This window comes from Tyto alba, unplaced genomic scaffold (genome assembly GCF_018691265.1).
Source record: "Tyto alba isolate M040663 unplaced genomic scaffold, T.alba_DEE_v4.0 Super-Scaffold_45, whole genome shotgun sequence".
In the NCBI taxonomy this organism is placed as follows: Eukaryota; Metazoa; Chordata; class Aves; order Strigiformes; family Tytonidae; genus Tyto; species Tyto alba.
The window spans coordinates 41340356-41362374 of NW_024881321.1; the positions used below are offsets into that span (position 1 = coordinate 41340356).

Here is a 22019-nt window from a genome sequence, read left to right on the forward strand (position 1 = left end):
ACATGTGTCTTACAAACATGACTGAATGACACAGCATGAGTGCACAAGTCCTTACAAGTTTTAATTTCAGGTAATCTTTGACTAAAGATTAAACACTTTTCCTCCTCTGGTCCAATGTTAGTCACTGCTCAACCTCTGTTGGTAATCTGCAACCTTCTCCCCTGCCTTGTGCAGGGAAAATACTGCAAATGCAAAACACCAGGCACCAACAGGGAGCACCCAAGAGGTTCAAAGGCCCGTTCCTCTCACCAGACAAGGGGCAGAAGGGATTGCAAAGAAAGCTGCAACATCAGCCCACTATCGTGTGTTTGAGAAGAAGGCTGAATAAATACTGTCTGCACAAACGGGTGTGGGGTGAGGAGAAGGAAGGAGACCTGACCAAGCCTTACAGGCTTGACAAATCCCATTTTCAGTTTTAAAAATACTCCAGGAAACAGCTTCGGTTTCTTCCACTGACATTGCAAGCAAAGACTGGTTTGAAAGCCAGCAGGAGGAAGCTTGCTCCTCCTCCCTTTGCCATCATCTCCACCTTCTCTTCCTTCTCTCTCTGGTTTGGTGAGAACTGCTCCTCCCAGCAGCAGCAGAATGGAGGATTAACAACATCAGGTCAGTAGCCGTGAGACAGTCAGCCCCCCCCCCCACCCGCAGAAATACCCTGGCTAAGCCCTCAAACCACCTCCTGCTTCCTAGGAACAGGCTCCTGCAAAAGGGCAAAACCCAGGCCCTTGACTGGTGCCAGATCAGACCCAGGGTTTCTGCTCCTCCATGCTCTTCTGAGGCATTCCTGAAACCTACAACCCAATGGCATTTGGGGGTGAAAAAGCACCACCAAACTCAGCTACTCTGTGGGAATAAACAGAAAATAAATAACTAGAAATACATAGGTTGAGAGCAGCTTTGCTGGAGTTAAACCTCTCTTCAACTTGCTCATTCATGTAAGAATGAGATCCACACTAAGGGTTTTCAAAGCAGGAAGGAACACAGATATTATATTTTACCTCTAAAGTACACTTGCACTCAGAAATACAGTTTTTTTATAAAAAGGAAATCCATTACAGAATTATTTACAATTGACTGTCAAGATGATGATGATGACTCTGTAATTATCAGGCCCAATAACTGAAATTACAATTTACCAGCAGACACATAAACTACTTGATTCACAGCTAACATTTTCTTCTGCACGTGCTAGGTCCTTCCTAAAACAAGAGGGGAGACAGACAACCTCTATCAGTAACAGACAAATGTGGCTGCTGATGGGAGGAATTCAGGGGCATCTGCGAGGGGCAAATTTCCCTTCGTGTTTGTGCCAAACCCTTCCAGAAGACGGATGACGACTGGGGTTGTGACCAAAAGGCTTTCCCTTTGTATTCAGTCAGGAACAGCCGTTAGACAGGTACAAAGGTATGACCACATCTGGGCACGCGTGATAAGTGAGTTCTTTATAAAATCAGTTGCTGAGGTTTTGATTTTCTTTGGTAGATTAATGCTGACATAGGCACAGCATTTAAAATAGCCCTGCACTGCCAAATCTCTATAAAGGCTGTGCACTTTAGTGTACAAGTAAGTGCATTTGGCATTACGCCACTATGTACAAAATCATTTTCATGCAGCTGCCAGCAGAAGGGAACTATATTCTTGGACCAGATGTTTTTGTTGTCGGTGCTGCCAAGCACGCCTGGAAACCTCACAGCTGAGCGGTGCTGCAGGAGTGAATTAACAATGAACAGAGCCACAAGACACTCATGTCCATCTATCAGACTGGGTGTCACAGTCCCCCCTCTCCTTTCCTCCCCCTCTCCGAGCAAGGAAACTGCCGATAGCCAGCTAATTATTTACCTGCCTAAGAAGAAAAGCCCTTTTACTTCCATCAGGATAAATAAAAGCAACAAATACTTGCAGAAAATATTACACCCCAGCCCCACTGACCCTTAGGTGGGAAGATGACAAAAAGACCAGAATTAACAGCCAAGAAAACAGGACTGGAGAAAACATAAATGGTCCTAATACTATAGTACATGTTTATTTTTGCTGCTGGGCTGTGAACAGGCTAGCATTTATTAAACGGTATTTCACCTCAAAAATCAGAGCCGCTACGGCATCTCACTCCCCAGTTCAAAAACAAACAGCTCCGATCCCAGCACAAGTCTCTCACTGTTGAGCTGAAACCCTGAGAGCGCTGGCAGGAGTTTGGGGACAGGAGCCCACTTCCCAGCCCGGACCCTGGGTCCCGGTGAGGCTGGGCTGCTCTTCGCCCTGCTGTCCCCGTGCGGCAAAGCAGGGCCTCTTGCCAGCCTCCAGCCTTGCCTTGCCTTTCACAACTGCACCACAACTAGCAGAGACAGGGACAGAAATAATAAATTCTCAGCTAGCTGCTTAAAACTGCAGATGTGTACGCACAGCAGGCAGAAAGCAGTCCGAACAGAACAAGGGAGCCAGGTACCAAGACCCAGGTGCTGATAAGAAGAAAATTAGGTTTACTCAGTCCAAAACTCTCCCTTGACAGGCCTAAATCAACCGCAAAGTCTGTAAGAGAAGCCTGAGAGGCCGGGCCACCAGGCAGGGAAGACATGGAAGCATACCTGCCTCCCCACCCAGGCCGCAGCCCTCCCTGGGGCAGCGAAGGATTTGTGGCGAGGGGCTCGCTGCTTTGTTTATTCCACGCACTGGGCATCACACATGTTCAGAGTGGGAGGCGGCAGAAAGAGGACACGTGTGTTTGTCTGTGCGTGTTTGTGTTGTGAACCTTTTGGGAGCTGCTTTGGGCTCTCTCTTTCCACTGGCAGGCAGTTCAGGCAGGCACAGCCCACTCCTGTACCACAAGCCACTGTTAAAAAGCGACACTCAGCAACTTGACTGTAAAATTAACGCAGCCGTAACGTGTTTTACTGAAATCCTCCTATACGGGAGTAATCTGATCTCACTCAGAAAGAGTATCATTTTGGTCTCCCCAGCCTCCAGTAGCCATCACATCCCCTGTGCCAAACATGGCCCCTGCCTGCCCAGCTACACCCACCAGCCAGCGTCTGCACAGGAGCTGCGCTCACCTCAAACACCCACAGCAGTGCCTTCAGGATAAATTCAAAAACTATGTGGTAAAAAAAAAAAAAAAAAAAAAAAAACAACAACAAAACAAAACAAAAAAAAACCACCAAAAACCAAAAAAAAAAAAAAAAAAAACCACACCCACAAACAGATGGCCTCTCTTGTCCAGATAAATAAATGGTCTTCTTCTCAGCGACTCTTCCATTAAAACAAGAGTTACACTATCACTACAGGGTCTCAGGGGAAGATTCATAAGCAGGAAAAGACCTGTAATTCTGTGCTTGGGGTATTCGCCCCAACAGACACTACAACTTTTTACTATGCTAGTCCCATAACATGACGAAATGCACAGTCTGAAAAAAATCTTCCCTTAATTACATTGATTTGAAACTAAACAAAGAGCAATTAGTCCAGCCAAAGTGTGTGGCGGGGTGGGAGGGGTGAGGGGGGCATTTACATCCAAAGGAAGAAACCTGGATTGTTTGGAGAGCTTCAAAATTCAGGATATGCTTTAAGGCACCGGATTTGCTCAGAGTGGAGCTGTGTGACAATGAAGCCATGCACAAAGGGATAGGCTGCAGCAAAACCTGCCACCTCCAGCTCCACCACCAAGGCAAGGATCTGCTGATCGGTTTGGAAACATTATTAAGCAGCATGGAAGCAGCAGAAATCCCACACACAGCAAATCGGACCTCTCCAATAGCTGGAGAGAGGCAGCTAAGTGAAAGACCATGTGTTGTGGAGGTCAGCCTCTGCCAGACTACAGGCATCTGAACAAAGCCCATCACGGCTGGAGGCTCCTCTCCTGCGGTTTCCTGCAGCTTCGTCCCTCCAACAGGCGCATGGAGAAATCCCAAAGCCAGTCAAAAAGGGAAGCCTCACAGAAATTGCTGGTTAAAATGGTTAAGCTTGCCTTTGCCAGTTTACTTACAAATGACAGTCTGCTAGGAAAAGCCTTTAGCTGCGCTCTAGGTGGCATGAATTAAAAAGCGAGGGGCGGGGGGTGCAGAATAGGAAAAGGAAGAACAGGGAGGCTATTATAAAGGTAACAAAACATAATAATAATAAAAAAGGAAGTTCTAAGGTTGTGGGTGCTTTTTTAAAAAAAAAAAACAAAAAAAAACAAAACAAAACAAAACAAAACAAAAAAAAACAACCAACTCTCCCCAAATCAGCTCCATCTGCAGTCTCTGAGCATCTGGGGGTTTCTGCCAAAGTGATCAGTAGCAAAGAGCTAGAATTTGTCTTTGAATCGCAGCCATTATGTGCTCCAGCGTTCCCACACCACGGAGGGAAATCGGAGGCGCTCACAATTCTCCCTGGGCTAACGCCGAGCTGCTGATCCAAAGCACAGGGGATGACGGCAGTGCATGTGCGCTGCTGCATATAAAGACAAGGCACAGTGGAAAAAAAGGACATTGCTGCTTTTCATGACCTATAAAACTTCCTCACTGAAAGCGGGTTTGGCTGAGGGCAGCTCTCCAACTCGTTGGCAAACCTCTTCAAAGCAACACATCCAGCTAAGGTTGTCTTTCATACAATACAGCCCTTATTCCCTCATGCCTTTGGTTCATGAGTAGACACTTTTTCCCCGGGAGCCACAGCGCATACAGCCATGCAACAGTCACAGCCCAGTTTTGGCCACCCCTCTCCAACACCAAGGCTGCGGCGCTGGCCTGGGGAGCGGGCACAAGCCTGCGCACACCGACAACATAAACGTCCCAGCCTCTTCCCTTCGGGGAAGTGCAGGATGTCACAAAACCCTGTAGCTGCCCGCCAGCCCCACTCACCTCCCACCCGGAGGGCCAGGTAAGGCCCTGTTTTACCATTCGCCTCGCAAAGATGATTAAAAGAGAAGGCTAAAAAGGAAGAAAATAATGATGAAACAAGTTCTCTGAATGGACGATGCAAAAAATTGCTGAACACCAGTAAGCTCCTACTAGCCTAACTCAAAGGTCTCAGTGATGTTGCCGTGTATCAGGTTTCAGGAGAAACTTCTGGCTCTTGACATCAAGTGGAAGGCAAGCAGGTTTCTCACTCTGAAGCCCTCTAGCGATGTTCAAAAGCACAGCAGTCACACAAGTACTGGCGTTGAAGGCAACCAGGAGGAAAAATTCAGACAAACCCTTCCACAAGGGATCACTGCTCATCAGCCACGCCAGGTCAGGATGGCCATGTCTCAAGGAGCATGTAACAGCTCCTGGACCCATGTTAAGCAGAGCATTTGTGACTGTTTATCCACACTCTAAGTAGCTATCTCTACTCCAAAAGCTGATGAATATGGGTATTTTGTGAACAATGATGTGTTAGATCCCTAATCCAAAACAGGCATCAATCCATCATGAGTGTTTCTTAATTAAGACTCAGGAAAAAAAATGTGGAAAATTCACAAGAATGCAGGCTTCATGCTAAACATCTTCCCCCCCACCCCAAATCTCAAACACTAAAATCCAACTTTTTGATCTATATTGTGCCTTAGCAATAGGCACAATGTCTGCTGTCCACCAAATATATAGATCCTGAATACCTGAGTTTCCACAACTGTATTCATCCCACGCATTACAGAGCTGCAAAGGAGACCAGTAGAAGAAATATCTTCTTTTTTTTTTTTTCTAAGAAAAATTCCTTATAACTGCCAGCTAGTCTTTGTCCCACTCCAGATCCAGCACTGCCTCAGGGTCATTACAGTGTCAGAAGGTCTTTCCTATGAAACTACAATGCTCTGAGCAAACTCACTAATTTGCATTCTTCTGCTTTATCAACCAGCTGTATGAAATTCACCTATTACAGAACTAGCTATGTATTTTTTATATCTCAAAGTGGCAAATCATTAGATGAATCATATGCAACAGTGTTAAAATGAACATTGTTTCCCACAGTAAGGTCTGCTCTAATACCTCTGAAGACCACTTTATTGCCAAAGAAACTGATGATTTTAATCATACCTATCTAATATCTGGAGGAAGAAAGGGTGATATCCAGGGAATCAGCAATGGTACCACAGGAGCATACACAGCAAGGGCAGGCTGGGCTTTTGATTCCAGACTTCACTTAAAGCAAACATGCCTTTCAGAGGTAGATCTACTTTGGCTACCTGGATTAGCCCACTAAAGGATTGTTTTCTTTTGCCATTCACTAACCAAAGCACCATTAAACTCAGGATTAACAAGGTCCTTTCCCTGCAAATACAGGGCATGGTCTAAAACGTGGTTCACCAAAGTCAGTCTCCCACGGGTCACCAGATCAGAGGCAGCCGGCCTCACAGATCCCCAGCACAGGCTTTTTGGCTCCACCATTGGAACCGAGCTTACCACACAGCGATTCTTTGCTCTGACATTATCCTGAACACTGGAATTCAGAATCACAATAAATGTTATGGAAATAGTCCAAAGCAGAAAGTGAAGTAATTTCTGAGGCAAGCAAGCAGACTAAAAATAGCCAGTTGCGCAGTGGAAAGAACCAGAGGGTGGGGGAATCCCTGCAGAAGACCTTTACACTCCATTCTTTATTCCTAAATCTGCAGGTGTGGAGCACTGCAAACGGTCCCTCAGCGGCCTTCACAGGTGGCCAGGCTGTCGGAAAGGCATCACAGCCAGCTTTCTTCCTGGGTTCACACTGCAAAGGGACAGCTGGGGGGGCAGCTCCCCAGGCGGCCTCACAGCTGTCACCCCGAGGAGACGCTGATGCTGCCGCTGTGGGCCCTCTCACCCACTCCCCAGCCAGGTTTTTCTGGGGCAAAACCAGTAGAGAGCTAAGGTGTATTTCAAAATAAATAAAAAAAAATAAAATACTTCTCTGCCAGTGGAGCTCTCTGAAGGATGGGACCAGACAGATGCTGGTACAGGGGAGCTGGGAAAGCTGGGGCTGCGGTAGCAGCCAGGCATCAAATTGGCTTTGCTGTATTGTAAAACCACACCTCGAGAGAGAAATAAATAGAAAACAGGGAAAACTCATAGACACCTATGTCAGGAGGAAGCACTGCTATCACAACAGGATGCCACCTGAACATTTACAAATAGAAAACGCAACTGTTCCTTTCTTTCTTGCCAGTGGGAGAAATCCTTTCCTGAATTTACCTGTATGTATGTATGTTTACATTTGCAGGCATGGGAAAGAGAATGAATTTGCACTTACACACTGATCCATCCGTTTTTGCAAGAACAGTGAAAACTCTTTAACAATTTGTGTTGCAAATCAAGCCTAGGCTAGGTACATTTCCCAAACTCTTTTAACCAGGATTGAGGAGCAGCAGCAATTCCTAAACAGGAACCGATATCACCCTCGGGGACTCGAATTTGAGCAGAGACTTGTTTGACAATGCAGCCCCCTCTGATCTATAAATGAGCGCAACTCTATCGTTTTTACAATTGACTCAAGGCTTTATATTTGAACAAACTGTTGCAAAGGGGCATAGCAAGAGAAGCAAAAGCAAAAATGCAGAGTGAAAAACAACTATCTCATTGATAAAACCCGGTTTGTCTCACAGACTGAGAGGAAACACCGATAAATGCTGAAGAAAAGACCTCTGAGGTAAAACATGCAAGAGACAAATAAAACCCTCCTTAATGGTGCTGCCTTTGCATCACTGTTTCCACAGCAGTGACTCAGCCCTGGCCAGGAGGGCAGGTTAGTGCAGGGGGGCCAAGCAGCCAGCCACGGGGGTGCCTGCACTCCCTGCTGCCTCTGCTCTGCGTGCCCAATTACATTTCCATTCGGTAAAATATTCCATGTCAGAAAATGATTTTTCAGGAATCATGGACTCTCTTTCTTGCTCTTGCACACAGAGCCAAGGTGCTTTGCCAGGCCGGTAACAGTTATCTGAAGGTCCGTGGGCTGCTGCATTTACACTATGATTTCCACTTAGTTCTTACCAGCTCTAGAGTCAAACATTACAATTCAGTTCAGGAAGAAGGAGCTACAGTGGAAAATATCCCTGTGCTCTAGTGAAACACTGCAGAAACACCTCATACACCAACCAACAGGCAAACCCCAGAAAGCTCATTTTTTGGAACTGACCCTTCCACTAGGCAGAAGGAGGGGCACTGGTGAAGGCTCCCATCATCCTGCAGAACCAGGTGCAAAAGAGAGCAGGCTGCCGAACTGTCACCATGCACTTCGCATCCTTGATGTGCTGGGTGAAAAACCTACCATTTTACCTGGTGGATGTGAGGCAAAGCACACCAAGGTGGCTTGCCCTCCACATGGGAACAGTAGCTGTTTCTGCTGCTAACTGGCTCGCTTCTCACAGACACACCTTCCAGACCAAAACATGTGAGAAACAAAGCTTGACACAAAAATAAAATCAACAGGGAATCATCAGAAAAAAAAAGGTGCTTCCTCAGCCAGGCTCCCATTGGTCTAATCATGCTTGAAGCAGTTGTCTTACTGAGAGATGGCAAGGACAGGTGGGCAAAACGCAACCACGTGCTTATTATGAAGCACCAAACTTTGCAATTTAATGACAACACCTTTGCACTTCTATTTAGCAGTAGAAAATGTTCTCTGCCAGAGAGGTTATACAAAGCACACTCAGTGGGCTTTAATCCCTTTTGGATTAAACCTACCTAGAGGAATGTACACAAGCCTCCTTGTTGCAAAGGATTTGAGACACTTGGAGGCTCAGGAGACAAACAGCATCTTCTACATCAATCAAATGGAACTAGTTTGCACAGAATCTTCAAGGCTCTTTTAACACTTAGCTCAGCCGTGTGCTTCCCATTGCATATTTAAAAGACTGGGCACAGGGGGAGAAGAATACTTTCCTGTTAGGCACAAGGGGAGCGTTCATCGTGGTTATAAGTCAGTTTAGAGCACAATGAATTCCCAGGTCCTTAAGCCTTAGCACTTGCTGCCATAATCTCTAGATTTAGGAGCTGGGCTTTAAGACTGTATTTTAGCCAACAACTCCCTACACAGTCACTCAAACTGAGTCTTGCAAAAGGAACACTGTCAAGGGACTTAAAATAAACATTTTTGTCTCATTAAATGTTGGAGAATAACACTGTTGTTTTATATTTATATATACGTATGCCCATGTTGAGAAAGTGAAAGAGGGAGACAGAGATCACACAGGATAATCCCAAATGTACAATATTATTTGTGGACCTGTAAAATAAAGAACCAGAGGGAGATTTTAAAATGCTTTACAGTAGTTTGCATGTGCTACCCTGCACATATTCCCATAGCTGCAGCACTCACTTCTTAGTCAAGCATCAGAACTTTCTTTAAAAAAAAAAAAAAGAATGAAACAAAAAAGAGGTCATCTATTTCCCCCTCCTGATTTACTGTAAAACAGTGGCCAGTTGACTGATAAAAGACAGTGGCTAAGGTCTGCCTACCATTCCCAAAGCAGAGGCTATAAATATCAGCCTCTCTTCTCCGCACAGCCTGCCAGTTTTCACATAACTTGTCAGAACTTTGTATCTTTGGAATTTCTCCTCCTCATTAAACTTGGCCAAAGTTGGCCAGCAGATCCAAAAGGTATTTGGTAGAAAAGAAAGCAGGACACATGTGCTATCGCCAAGAAGCCTCATTTCCTTAGGAAGTCAAGATAAAAATATGGAAGGTCGCAGCAAAAACAGGAGGAGCCCACAGGCAGGTGCGGTTTACAAAGCTACAATTAAATACGGTCAAGAAAGATTACTTTTCAAGCAGATATATCCCCCTTAACATAAACAGAAAACTAATTCTCCTGTCTTTGATCCTAATGCCCAAGCCAGATTTTAAAGTGCACCTCTGAAAGACAGCAGCTCATACTGGACCTGGGATCTAGTTTGTCTCTTCAGACAGGAGGAATATGCCACAGACCTGAGTTCAACTTAAATACTTGCTAAATCGAAAACACAATGCTCTGTCACAATCCTCATTGCACTTACTCTGCCCAAACTGGCAAGAGCACACATGCTCTAACACTGTATTGACAGGGTTGCCTTGTTTTCCTTGAGTAGACAATATGTCTGATTCACTGGGGGTAAATTGAGCTGTGCTGTGTGCCTGACAGAAATGATACAAAGTGCAGCCCCGTACTTTTTGCTATTATCCACACACAAAACATTTCTGTTTCCCATCAGAACTCCAGTCTCCTCAGACAGCTCAAACAAACAGAGCTCAGCGCTTGGGAGGCAGCGGCGAAACGCCTGCGTCGAGGCCACCTGCACCAACGCTCCCCTCGGCTCAGAAGGAGTGCTCCATCACTAGAACTTGCACAGGCTATTACTGCTTAAATTCATGTCAGTGCAGGTATGGCCAGTAGGTTAAGTATCACAATTGTGAAAGCATCTGCATGCTACCTACACTGAGCCTTCACCGCTGCTAGTATTGGGGGTCCAGATTTCCCTAACATAGATAAATGCTAGCAGTCATTCATGTACATGTGAAATCACATTGTCATTAGTGACTTCCTTGTCAATCCTAACAGCAGGTCTCCACGTGATCGCAGGTACCAAGCGTAAGGACTGAGGAAGAAAAGGCACGGGATTACAGTTAAATGCATGAATATTGCCCACTTGGACTGATAAACAGTGCCCAAAAGCTGGAATTCAAGCACCTGTTCCACTCGTTACAACAATGGTAACAGATGTCAGTAGCTCACCAAGATGACTTATCCTTTCCTTCTGAGTGTGTCAGTGCAGTTGCACCATCAGACCAAAGGGAAGAAATTTTTAAAGAAAAAGTCCGGACTTGTCCAAAGAGCTTAAGACTTGCAGAGAAATCTTAATATGCAACCCTGCCCTTCCGCCAGTGGAAGTCAGCTGTAGCCTACACAGCCCTCTAGTTCCCATTACGCTCCAGTTCTAAGTACGTGCTTTCACATACCGATGAGCAGTAACAGATCTCAGTGTCACAGCTGAGGAGTATATCCTGAGCATCATCTGTTGTGCTACAGCACTGTTATCTGGTACTCTTGCAGCCAGGGAAGCAAAATTTTAAAGCTGCCTCCCTAAAACAAGGAGATTCTTCTGTGCTCCAAACTACAGCAAAGTTCTCTTTATGTGGCCATATATTCACTTTGTGTAATCTAAACTACATTACAATACACAGAGCACTGGCAAAATATTTTCTGCTAGACAGGACAAAAACCTTGCACGAGCACACAGATGAGGAGAAGGCAGAGGCAACACAGCCTGCTTTGCACTTTCTTAACACAATGATCCACGATCAACCTTGAGTATGAAGCCATCTCCTGGCCTCAGCTGAAAAGCCACACAACAGGAATGCTACTAAGCAAGCACCATGAAGCCATCACAGTCAAAGCTCTTTTGCTGTTGACAGATAATTGATGCTGGTGAGGCAGCAATGGTGCCCTCAAGGATCTTCATGGCAAAAGGAAAACATCTGTTTCATTCGGCCTTGAAACAGTCAGGTTCCAAAACAAGCATGTTAAAGTAGAGAGGTATACCCACAAGGACAACTGACAATAGACTGTGCGTGCAAACCATCTTCTACTCAGAAGGAAATCTTGCACTAAGAAGAAACTGTATACTCAAAAAAGCAGATAGAAAAGCAAGCACGCATGAATGTTTTACATCTCTCCCCACTGCCAATTTCCCCCCCAACCACACAGTACCAGCTGTATGAAGCTGCTCTTTGCTGGGACACAGAAATGCAGAGCCTTGGTGCTCGATACCAGCTCTCTCCAGTCAATCCATGCTACACACCATTTCCCAAGCTGCTTGATAACAGCCATGGCTTTCTGCCCTGACCTCAAACCACATGTGGAGCTCCCTATTTAACCTCCCTCTTGCAGCCGCATCAAACCTGACATCCTCCCCTTCCCAAATAAGCTTCTCCAGCCTGACAGTCTTGCTAACCACCCCCGGGACTTGGATGAGGAGAGTGAAAGTTTGCCCTTTATCCAAACTGGTGCCAGCACTGCTCCAGGAAAGTTTCTTGAATCTCGTCCAAAAATGGCAGATCTGACTCAGGATGGGTGTTAGATATATTTGCCTTGCTGGAAGATAAAGTCACTGCTGTGTGACTGTAAGCACAAAAGGCTCTCCAGAGTTAAATGTCGCTCCACCCTGTTAGGACTATGAGCCGGCAGGCTGAGCACTGCTCTGCTACCCGAGGGCAGGGGTGCTGCGACACACCTGACATCATGAGCCCCCCTGCAAGGCCCTGTGCACAGCCCTCACCCTGCAGATGGACAGGACCACCTCTGCCCAACCTGAACGGGGGTCTCGCAGAAAAATGGGCAGCACGGAGCTGACAGGGGCTGCAGGAGACCTGGGTCCCATGCCGACACCAGCCAGCACCGCAGGGCTGAGCCTCCAGCATCAGGGCCATGGTAAAGCAGGGCAAAGAACTGTGCCAAGCTGCTGGGCGAGGGCAGGCAGCAGAGGTAGGTGTGGGATCTCAAATTAAGGAGGGAAACAGTCAATTATACAAATGCTCTGCAGTTCAAAAAAGGCTGCCTCGCTTGGCTGCAATACTATTGTAGCTTTCTGACCTCCTCCCAAACCAGAGGTTACAGCTCAAGGGACCTCTCTATCCAGCTCTGTTTTCCTCTGAGCTGTAAAAGAAAGTTCCCAGAAGCATTTTTGCTTTTTTCTTTTTTTGACCTAATTCCTGGAAGAGATCAGGGGTTAATCAGCTTCAGGAGAGACTGGACAGCAGGATTGTCCACATTGTAAATACCTTTCCTATTTATTCCTTTTCCACAGAATGATTCTTTGTTTTGCCAGGTAACTGTTTAACCAAAGACTACAAAATTTTGTACAGACTAGTAGTAAGGAACCTCACATTTGAAGGACAAGCAAGTAAGGTGTCAGTACTCCCCATGGGAAGAATCTGATCCATTTTCTCCAACTCATATCAAGAGGAAGGGACATGGCAAAAGCTTCTGGTAGCATTACTGGCTTCAGGTTTGCTTTGGCGGGCTAACTTCACAGTAAGTACAGCCATTGACTGGTATACAAGCCCTTTATCAGGCAGCTGCACTAAACCAAGCAAAGCAATGCATTTATGTCTCCACACTAAAAGGCCAGCCCATATTCAGCTTCTCCAGACTGGCGTGACTCAGTTCTGCTGCACGGTACCATGAGGATCTGCGTTTTCCAATCTTCTAGAGTGAGGCATCAATTTTTAATTTTTTTTTCCTCCAAGCAGATCAAAATCCACAGAATGTTTTGGGGTTTTCATGAAAAAAAACCCACACATAAAAGCTAGGGCAAACTTTTGGTGTTTATTGCTTTTCTTTTCCCCTCGTTTTGTCTGCCCGCATGTGTGGGAACACACACACACATTTTTATTTATCTGCAGTCTTTCTGCACACTGCTTTTGGGATGTCTTACAGACATAGATAGATCATCCACATGATCACAGTTTATAACACCACGTAGGCCATAAGATACAGACTCACAAGAATCAAAGTGGCTTGCCTACTGCATCAGAAAAAAGCAGTCAGCAGAGTCGGGAAGACAGCAATGAATAAGTCGGGTAACCTTTCCTGTCTCATTATGGGAGAGGTGCCACGTTTCTCTGCAGGCCTGGAGGTTTTGGTTCGGGGTTGTTAATTCTTCTGCAGAGCACGTACATAAAGGACAAGACAGGCAAGCACTAAAAGCAATCCAGCTTCTTTCATAAATCAGCAGGATACAGTATCCAGTTGTTTACTTAGCATAATTTTACACAGACTAGACTGGACAAGTCATGAAACACTGGGCACAAGAGCTGAGAAATGCTGCTATTAAAAAGGCATGCGGAAAACTTTCCCAAGGGATGCCAAGAGCGTGTGTGGGAAGAGGCAGGAGGAAGAAGCAGAAGCGTCAGGGGTTATAACAAACAGAAAAGAAGTGATTATGTTTTTCCCTCAAAATCAGTTACCAAACCTTTCAAAGAGAAAAGCATCGCTGGAAGGGGAACACAGGAGTGACACTGGAAACAACCGTGCAGCTGCAAAGAAAGCCTCCAAAAGACTTAAGCAGAATCAAGCAGCCTGTTTAGGGTGTAATGCAAGTTAACAGCTTAGATGCAGGCAGATTTGCCAAGCAAGCTTTGCTAAGGTTTTAAATGTTATTTGCTTCACAAGAAAATGGATTCTTCTAACTAAACAGCGACTGCCAAATCTTACAGCACACTGGTGTTGCATCTGATAACATCAGTCACAGCTCACTTGGTATGCTACAGGGCTGCACACCAGTACACAGCAAGGAGCTCATGGAAACCTAACAGCACGGTCAATGAGTGGAAGGGGTCAACACGGACTTCTCCAAAACAGTGCCCCAACAGAGACCCTACAATAAAAAGATTAAAGACAGACTACAGGAGTCTCTCAAATAACACCTCCCCCTACAACACGCCTGAGATTCATCCTACATACGTACATTTAGGAAAATAATTTTTAAAGCATGTATATGCTGATAGTTTGTATTGTTCCCCTTTTACGGTCATTGGGCTCATTCCAACAACAGAATAGCTTTTAATTGATAAGGACCGGCGTTTTTTTATTTGTTCTATGCTCCAGTGAAATTTTTTCACCCTACATGTACTCTAATTTCATCCTCAGAAAGTGAAAATAGGACCTACATAGGCACCATTCTGTAGGAAGACTTACAGATCTTTAGATCTTACAGATCCTTTAGTGCTGTAGATCTAAAGATCTATAAAGATCCATGCAATCTTCTAGATCTTTTCTTAATTTGTTTAGAGAGGAGGAAAGTGGAAGACACAGTAAAGTTGTATGCACATCAACACCCCCCCAATGTTTCAGGCAGCAGTACTAACTAGTCATAATATATTCAAAGATCAAGCTGATATCTTCAGCCCACCTCCTCTTTTCTCATCCTTGCTACCATTATTTTCAAAATTAAAATCTGAAGAAAAAACCACAAGAAAAGCTGAGAAGGATGAAGAGCATTTCCACAGCACCATGTACATTACAGAGCTGTAATGTTTCTTCCAACATCTCTAGTCAGAGGTTATACTGCCTCATTTTTTTCATGCCAACCAAAACTTTTTAAGGAAAGCCTTCATTCTGACTTTGACATCCTTCCCATTCAGGTGATCAAAGCTTTACAGCACATAACTGATGTATCCTCACTGATCCTGAGCAATGTGTGAATTGCAGCATAGGGGCTTTGAAAACTGAAAATTTGGCATATCCCCACAGAGCATGCCAACACATCAGGCTTTCTAATTTGTTAAGCATTTGGCAAAGCCACCACTGAATCAGAGGTACCCTGGAAGAAAGAAAGTCTTGGGTTTGTTCTCAATGCAGGTTAGACAAATCAATCAGATATCCTCCACGCACTGCTTGTATTTAAGCAGAAAGGCCTAACACTGCCAGTAAAACATGCACAGACACACAAATCACCTAAAGCTTCAGTAGCTGCTCATCAAAAACTCACAATTTCAGTTCTGTGGAAGTTTCCACTCAAGCCTCTCTTTCCATGGGCATGGACACAGTGTTACCATTAGCCTACAAGAACTGTTCATCTAACTGGAGCTCTTGAAGCAGGCAAAGAAGGCAAATCGGAGGCTGTGGTTCCTTCAGCACTTCTTTTGGGGTAGTGCTGAGGGTGGCAGTCACCATCCTTGTAAGCTGTGGTGAGCTAGAACTAGGATGGAGCTGCATGGTCTGCCAGCAAAAGGAGGTGTTCATGAAACCATCCTTTGAGGAACTGAAGCCATGGCTTGATGATATGGACATCTCTGGCAGCAATGTCAGCCTGAGCTACTGCCCCTTCTCCCCCATGGCAGTCGGCAACTCTTTCCCAGTCTTATGTCACCTTCTTCATAGCAACAGCACAACTGTTTGTAATGTCATGTGCTAAACTAGATCAACAAACCCATCCAGATTATAAATAACTGAGGGGAAGAGAAGAGTGAGGGTATTTTTAACCTGGAACCAGGGCCTGTTCACTGATCCAGGTCACCATCTGGCCCCAGGGCAGCTGTGCTGGCACAAGTGTTGGAAAACAGGCAAGGAATCAGCGAGCAAGAGTGGACAGGGATATCCTATGGCCACATCTGCCACTGAGAAAATGGTACGTGCAACGGTATCGCCCACGCCTGGTGTTAGCAACGGTATCGTCCATGACTGGTGGTAAAAAGAGGAGCTGACTTAGCAGGACTTGGAGGAATTTACACCACATTTTTAGCCTCTGCATTACGTTGAAGCAAAAACACGAGCTCCACTGGTAGGAACAACAACATGTTTAAGTTGCATGTGGCCAACATCTCCAAACTCCTCCCTCTGACTGCCCTTCATCCCCTAAAAAAGCATGAGCTTGTGAGATAAAAGATAGACAGTGCCAATATACAACTAGCTTTTCAAAACCAGCCAAAAATTACAGAGTTTCACAACGTAAGCCATCTCCCACAACATGAGCTCAGCCATACTATAGACAGCATTTTTCAATTGTTTTCCTTTTGCTGTGCAACCTCGCAGTTACAACTGTTTGTGATTAATATATGCTATTAAAAACAGAGGGGGTGTGCAGTACAGCCAATCTTAACGTTATGGAAGACGCCTTTGTCATGCACAGTCCGGCAAGCTGCCCTGTATAAAACCACTGCACAAATGGAAACATTTGCTGTGCAAAGAACATTCGCTGTGTGTCAACGCACCTTCGTTCTTCTCTGGTTTGTCTGCGTGTTAACTGCAGCAAAAGAGCACCGCCTCCTCATGAAGGCAGCCTTTGAAAATCTCCAGCTGAAAATTGGCTTTTATCAGGCCATCTTACAAAGCAAGAATGTCTAGCTCTTGGCAGACACAACAGCTTAAGTTAGAGACCAGCAGTCACACTGCCCATCGATCACAAGGAGATTCAGAGATACGACTGAAGTCCTATCAGTTGACCTAACCCTGCCTTTTTGTTTTCCTCCCGGTCCTGCCTGTTTACCCATTACACCCCAGCCACTCACCTAGCAGCTTGTGTCCAAGGCCATTTTTACTTGCTGGCACCAATACACACACAAAAATATAAAATATTTTGCAGCAACACCCTTGTAGGAGTTTTGCTTAATACAATCAGCTTGCCAAAGACTCCCTGTTCTGCACAATGCACGCACATTAATATAATTTTTCCCCTAATACTTATGTAAGGTTGAGGTGTTCAGAAAAATAAAGACACTTGGTCTGAAAAGGCACAACCTCTCTTCAGAAGTGCGGTATCAGTCAACCACTGCAGATATCACACAGGAGGATTTAATTTGATTTTAAATCCGAAGCTGCTGTGTTAATTTGTGGATGTAACTCTATAAAACATGAGTGGAATCAACAGGGAAAAACCCATGCTTTTCCTGATCTGTCTTGAAGACTTAATTTAAACTGATTGCTCTTTTAACACCATAAACTGCAAGACATCTAAGGATAAAAATATAGGCATATATTTTTTATTTCTTTGGCTGGGTTAATTTCCCATCTTTCCCATCTAAAGCCCCCTGGGTCAGTTACAACTACTTTACACTGTAGAATTCTGCCAGCAATCTGCATATCATTCCTGCAGATGTTTCTCCTTTCAGGCTTCCTGGAACTTCATTGGACCCATTCCTTTGAATAAACATATACCCTTTGTGGGCTGCAAATGTACCAGGGAAACCACTGTCCTCTACGTCAAGCAGCCTCCTCAACTTCTTTTTCAGCAAAAGCAAGATGCTACATCTAGGAGAAAAAAAGTGGGAAGCAGGGAATCTCACTTTTTTTCCGCTCTTTGAGAAACTTGTGAAAAGGGAGTGGTATGAGTGCTCATACGTCCTGGGAGCAACCAAAGCCATTTGTGGAGGCCAGAGGTCCCTGTACACAAGTGCACAGAAATCTCATAAAGTGCAGATGGGTTTGAGAGGTCAGGTCCTGCAAACAGAAAGCCAATGTTTACGTGCAAGGACCATGCCCTTCAACATAAATAGGAGGTGAGCCATTGAATGCCATCTCTCATTATTACATTTTACTCATATTGCTAATAAAGCAGAATGTTCCTCTACTTACCTCAGTAACGTCCATGACTTTGATGGCTGCCAGCTGACCTGTTTTGACATGCCGACCCTGAAGAAGAGAGAGAACCATCAGCACCAACATCTCACCCACCTTTTCAGCATACACAGAGCAAAACATTCAGACAACAGCTCCAGCCACTGGGTTTTCCCCAGCTGTGCTGGACCCTTCTGATACTTCATATGAAAAAAAAAAAAAAAAAAACAAAACAAAACAACAAAACAAACAAAATACTCCACATGGCTAAAAAAACCCCAAAGTTTCTTTTTAAAATGTTCTTATACAAATCTTAGAACCTATTTCTTTTTCTCCACATTAAAAGGATGATTATCAAGATTAAGCACAGACAGATTACATTCACAGCTTCTCTTCTGTTTACTTTAGCCAAGCCAGAATAGCTGAACTCCACATATTCTATATTTTTGTATATTCTATACACCAGTGCATGGTACCTGGGTGACATATTACTAGGTAAATGCAAGCATGCCTAGTGGGTTGTAAAAAGACATTTCTCTTTGTTTTGGTCTTCACTAGTAAAAAAAAAGTGAGGTTTCCTCAAGTGATGTATCAGACCCGTAACAGCTCTCCTCTCCTATCTCACGATAGCTAGACAAGAACAAGACGTTGTCTGCCTTCAGTGATGCAACCATAAGGGCATGCTTTCTCAGTACAGCTGGAGCTGAATTAATAGATCCCAGCTCCTGTGGCAGGGAGCTCCTACCCTTCCTTCCCCTGCCTCCCTCCAGCCTCCTGTCACATATTTCTCCCAGGAGCACTGAGCTCCTTCTGGCACTCATTGGATCATATGATAAGCTGCTTGAGATCACTAAAATGGCAGAAAGTTAACACGGAAAGAGCAAAACCGTGGGGTCGGGCAGGGGATTGCTGATCAGGAAATCAAACTGGCTTGCTCTGCAGTCAGAGCAGCGCCAGAGCTGGCAGGAGGCAGGTCGCACGGCTGGGAGGCAGCAGCACCACGGGCCCCTCCGGACGTGGTGGGCTGTAACTCGTCTCAGCTGACTTCTCACAAAACCTACCTTTTCTTCTCCAATACAGTTTTACATGAGGTGGGGCCACATCAATTAGCTGTTCTGGTTTTTTGTTTGTTGCTAAACAGGCACTTAGAAATGGTCCTAGTAATGCTATTTTCCAGCTCTCCACTTAACATCCAGCAGTCTGCCCCAAGACTTCCAGACAGCCTGGTCTCCCAACACTCTTCCCAAGCTTCGTGCCCAAAGGTTCTTCTCTGAATCAGCCGAGCTCTCCAGCAAGAGGTATGCCCACTACACTCTTTCACTTTTATCACAAATAATGATGATAAAAACCACAAGAAGACATTTAATTAAAGTCACAGTTCCTTTACCTTTCTCCTCACCAATTTCTAAGTTTCCTAGGCAGAAACCTGTACGGAGCATCCACTATAACTGGTAGATATCAACAGTTTGGGGTTTTTTCCCTGGACTAACTTTTTAATCTCTTTACAGATTCTTTTGAGACTGGCACACTAGAACTGAAGCACCCCAAACCACTAGTCTCTTTGGAGAAATCTTGACCCCTTCCCACCTTATGATGCCCTCCATGAAGGTAATGGCCAGGCATTCCTGGTGCATTAGAAAGGATGAAATGCTGCAGAATTCACAGCCTCCACTTTCCTTCACAATTCTTATTGTGCTATGCTCTCCCCTTATTAACCAATCCACGTGTTTTCTACAAATAAATTACTGTACTCGGGCTTCTGCCGGCTCTGTAAACTCTCTTTATAGCATGCATTTCTTTTTACAGCTTAGTCTCAAGCTGGTTTCAATTTTGAAACAAAGTTAGGGTCATAACATGTGTGCAGTGGCCAAGACTGACCTCACCTTGACCTTACTACTTCTTGAACCGAAGCCTTTCAGTAAGCCCAGGAGAGATGCAGCTCCAATTTCCCACCCTGGACCTCTGCCTAATGACAAAAGCCTGTGGTCTTCTCCTCAAGACTAACCACCCCACCAAGGGAGGAGGGGAAAATATTTTACACCGAAGTGGAAAAATCCTTCCGCTCAGCTCTGCCCCTATTTTCCACAGCTCCGTGGAAGGAACTAAAATGCCCAAAGGACATGGGGAAGCACAGTTTGAGGTACAAAAAGAGTATGCTGAAGATAAGATAGGAACAAGGACATCTCAGAGGAAAAAAGCTCACAACACAAAGGAGGACTGAGGAAGCAACTTTTTAAAAAACAGTGAAGTACAGTTCACCATTCATTCTGCAGCAAAGCTGAGATGGTGGCAGAACATACTCCAAGCAGAGAAAGTGGCACACAGAAGAGCGAAGTGGCAAGACATCCACAGGACGCCACATATCTTATGGAAAGTTTACTCTATTTGTCATTTTTAATCTATGAACTACTGGTGGGCTTGTTACTTCCAGAGATAAACCTGAAATTTCCCAGGGCTCAGTTTCCCAGCTTTTCTCAAGGCAACGTTCCTCCCTGTGAGACTGGCCCTCTCGGGATGACTAACATTGCACCAGACCAATTGATCTCCTGCAGCTTTACGGGGTCCTGCTGGTGCCTCCACTAGTCCCTGTGAAAACCTGGGCCACGACAGCTACAGCAGTGAGCAACGACTGCTCGAGTTTCACCTTCCTGTTTCTGCAGAGGGGATGGGAAAAGCTTCTCCATAACCCTCCTAAGGGACTGGAAAGCAAAGGAACTGCAGACTGTGGGAAGTGTGGGCTGCTCAGTATCCCAGGCCAAATTTAAACCCTGGTAATTTCAGAATATTGTTTAAAATTACTACAGATACCCTTTTCATAATGTATGGAGCGTTCATGTTCTAAGAATCTACAACATGTATACTGGGGGGGGGGTGGGTGTCTTGCATGACATTAATTTATATGAGAGAAGTAAAAGGATATTTTGAAGCCACATTCTTTTCATTAACAACATTTTTAGAGGGAGCAAAAAAGCAAACATCACAAGCACAACATATAAGCAGAGTTTTTGTTTGTTTATCTGCTTAACAGCTCTGCTCAGGAACAGACTTGTCAAACTATTAGCATGCTGGTATAATTTTGCTTGCAACATGAAATGGCTAAGCATTCCCATTTCAGAAACCGATCTTCAGATTTTCATAGCCAACTTTTGCTCTGGAAAAATTTGTCTGCATTAAAAAAATAATAAAATCGCAAAGTGGTTAAATGTGACGAAAGAACTGCAGAAGTCATAGGTGGGAGAAACCCTCTGAACTCAAACTCCTCAGATTAAAATTTATTCAAATCCAGCTCCCAGTGCACTTCATAAATGTGGTAACCATTAAGGCCCCATCCAGACACCATCTCAGCAACACCACTGGCTAACACTCTGGCGGGACAGCATTTTTCTTGCAGAATGAGGGCCCTGCTTCAGCACTGTCTGCAGTCACGGCCCCTCAGGGTGTCCCAGCCTCCCCCATCCCCAGGGCACCGCAGAGGTTCTTGCAGCTTTGTTTCTCCCAGCAAATTGCTGGCAATCACCATCCAGTATCTGAAAAACACACTGTGAGATTGCAAAATGCGACCCATGCTAACTGAAAAACAGCAGTTTCTTAAAATATTGCTAGATACCAAATACCAGAAGCTGAGATCACAGGATAATTGTCCCCTGGCCAGAAAGTTAAGTATGGATATGAAATATGCAATGAAGATGACATCAACCTAGATGCAATTTTTTAAGCATAAGATGCCTGTCTCCATAGCCTACAGACTGAAGAGGCTGCAGAGGTTGCACTGTGTGGTAGCAGCAACATGTAGTAAAGGCTACGTCATCCCAGGAGTGAGAGTTTGCCCCTTACCGAGTCTTGGGGTGGGGACCACAACAAAACATCAACACTGTCAGCTGAGCCTGGCTGCCACCTCCATGAAAAAGAGCCCATCAACACATTCTCTTCACTTAGACCAAGTTAAGATTTTATGGACCAGAATTTCCAAACTACTTGTTGTTTCTCACACATCTTCACCGCCTTTCTTTCCCTCTTTTCATGAATCTATTCATATTGTTTATCCTCCCAAGGAAGCAACCTA

General features: G+C 44.9%; 1 protein-coding gene across 13 annotated transcripts in view; it reads right to left on the reverse strand.

The window, feature by feature from the left end:
• Nucleotides 1–22019, reverse strand: part of MAP4K4 (mitogen-activated protein kinase kinase kinase kinase 4) — a 170507-nt gene that overhangs the window by 73055 nt on the left and 75433 nt on the right. For all 13 annotated transcript variants that reach the window (XM_032997005.2, XM_032997003.2, XM_042805826.1 and 10 more), the window contains exon 3: nucleotides 17975–18031. In XM_032997005.2, coding sequence (XP_032852896.2) covers nucleotides 17975–18031 — 57 coding nt within the window. The remainder of the gene's footprint in view (nucleotides 1–17974; nucleotides 18032–22019) is intronic.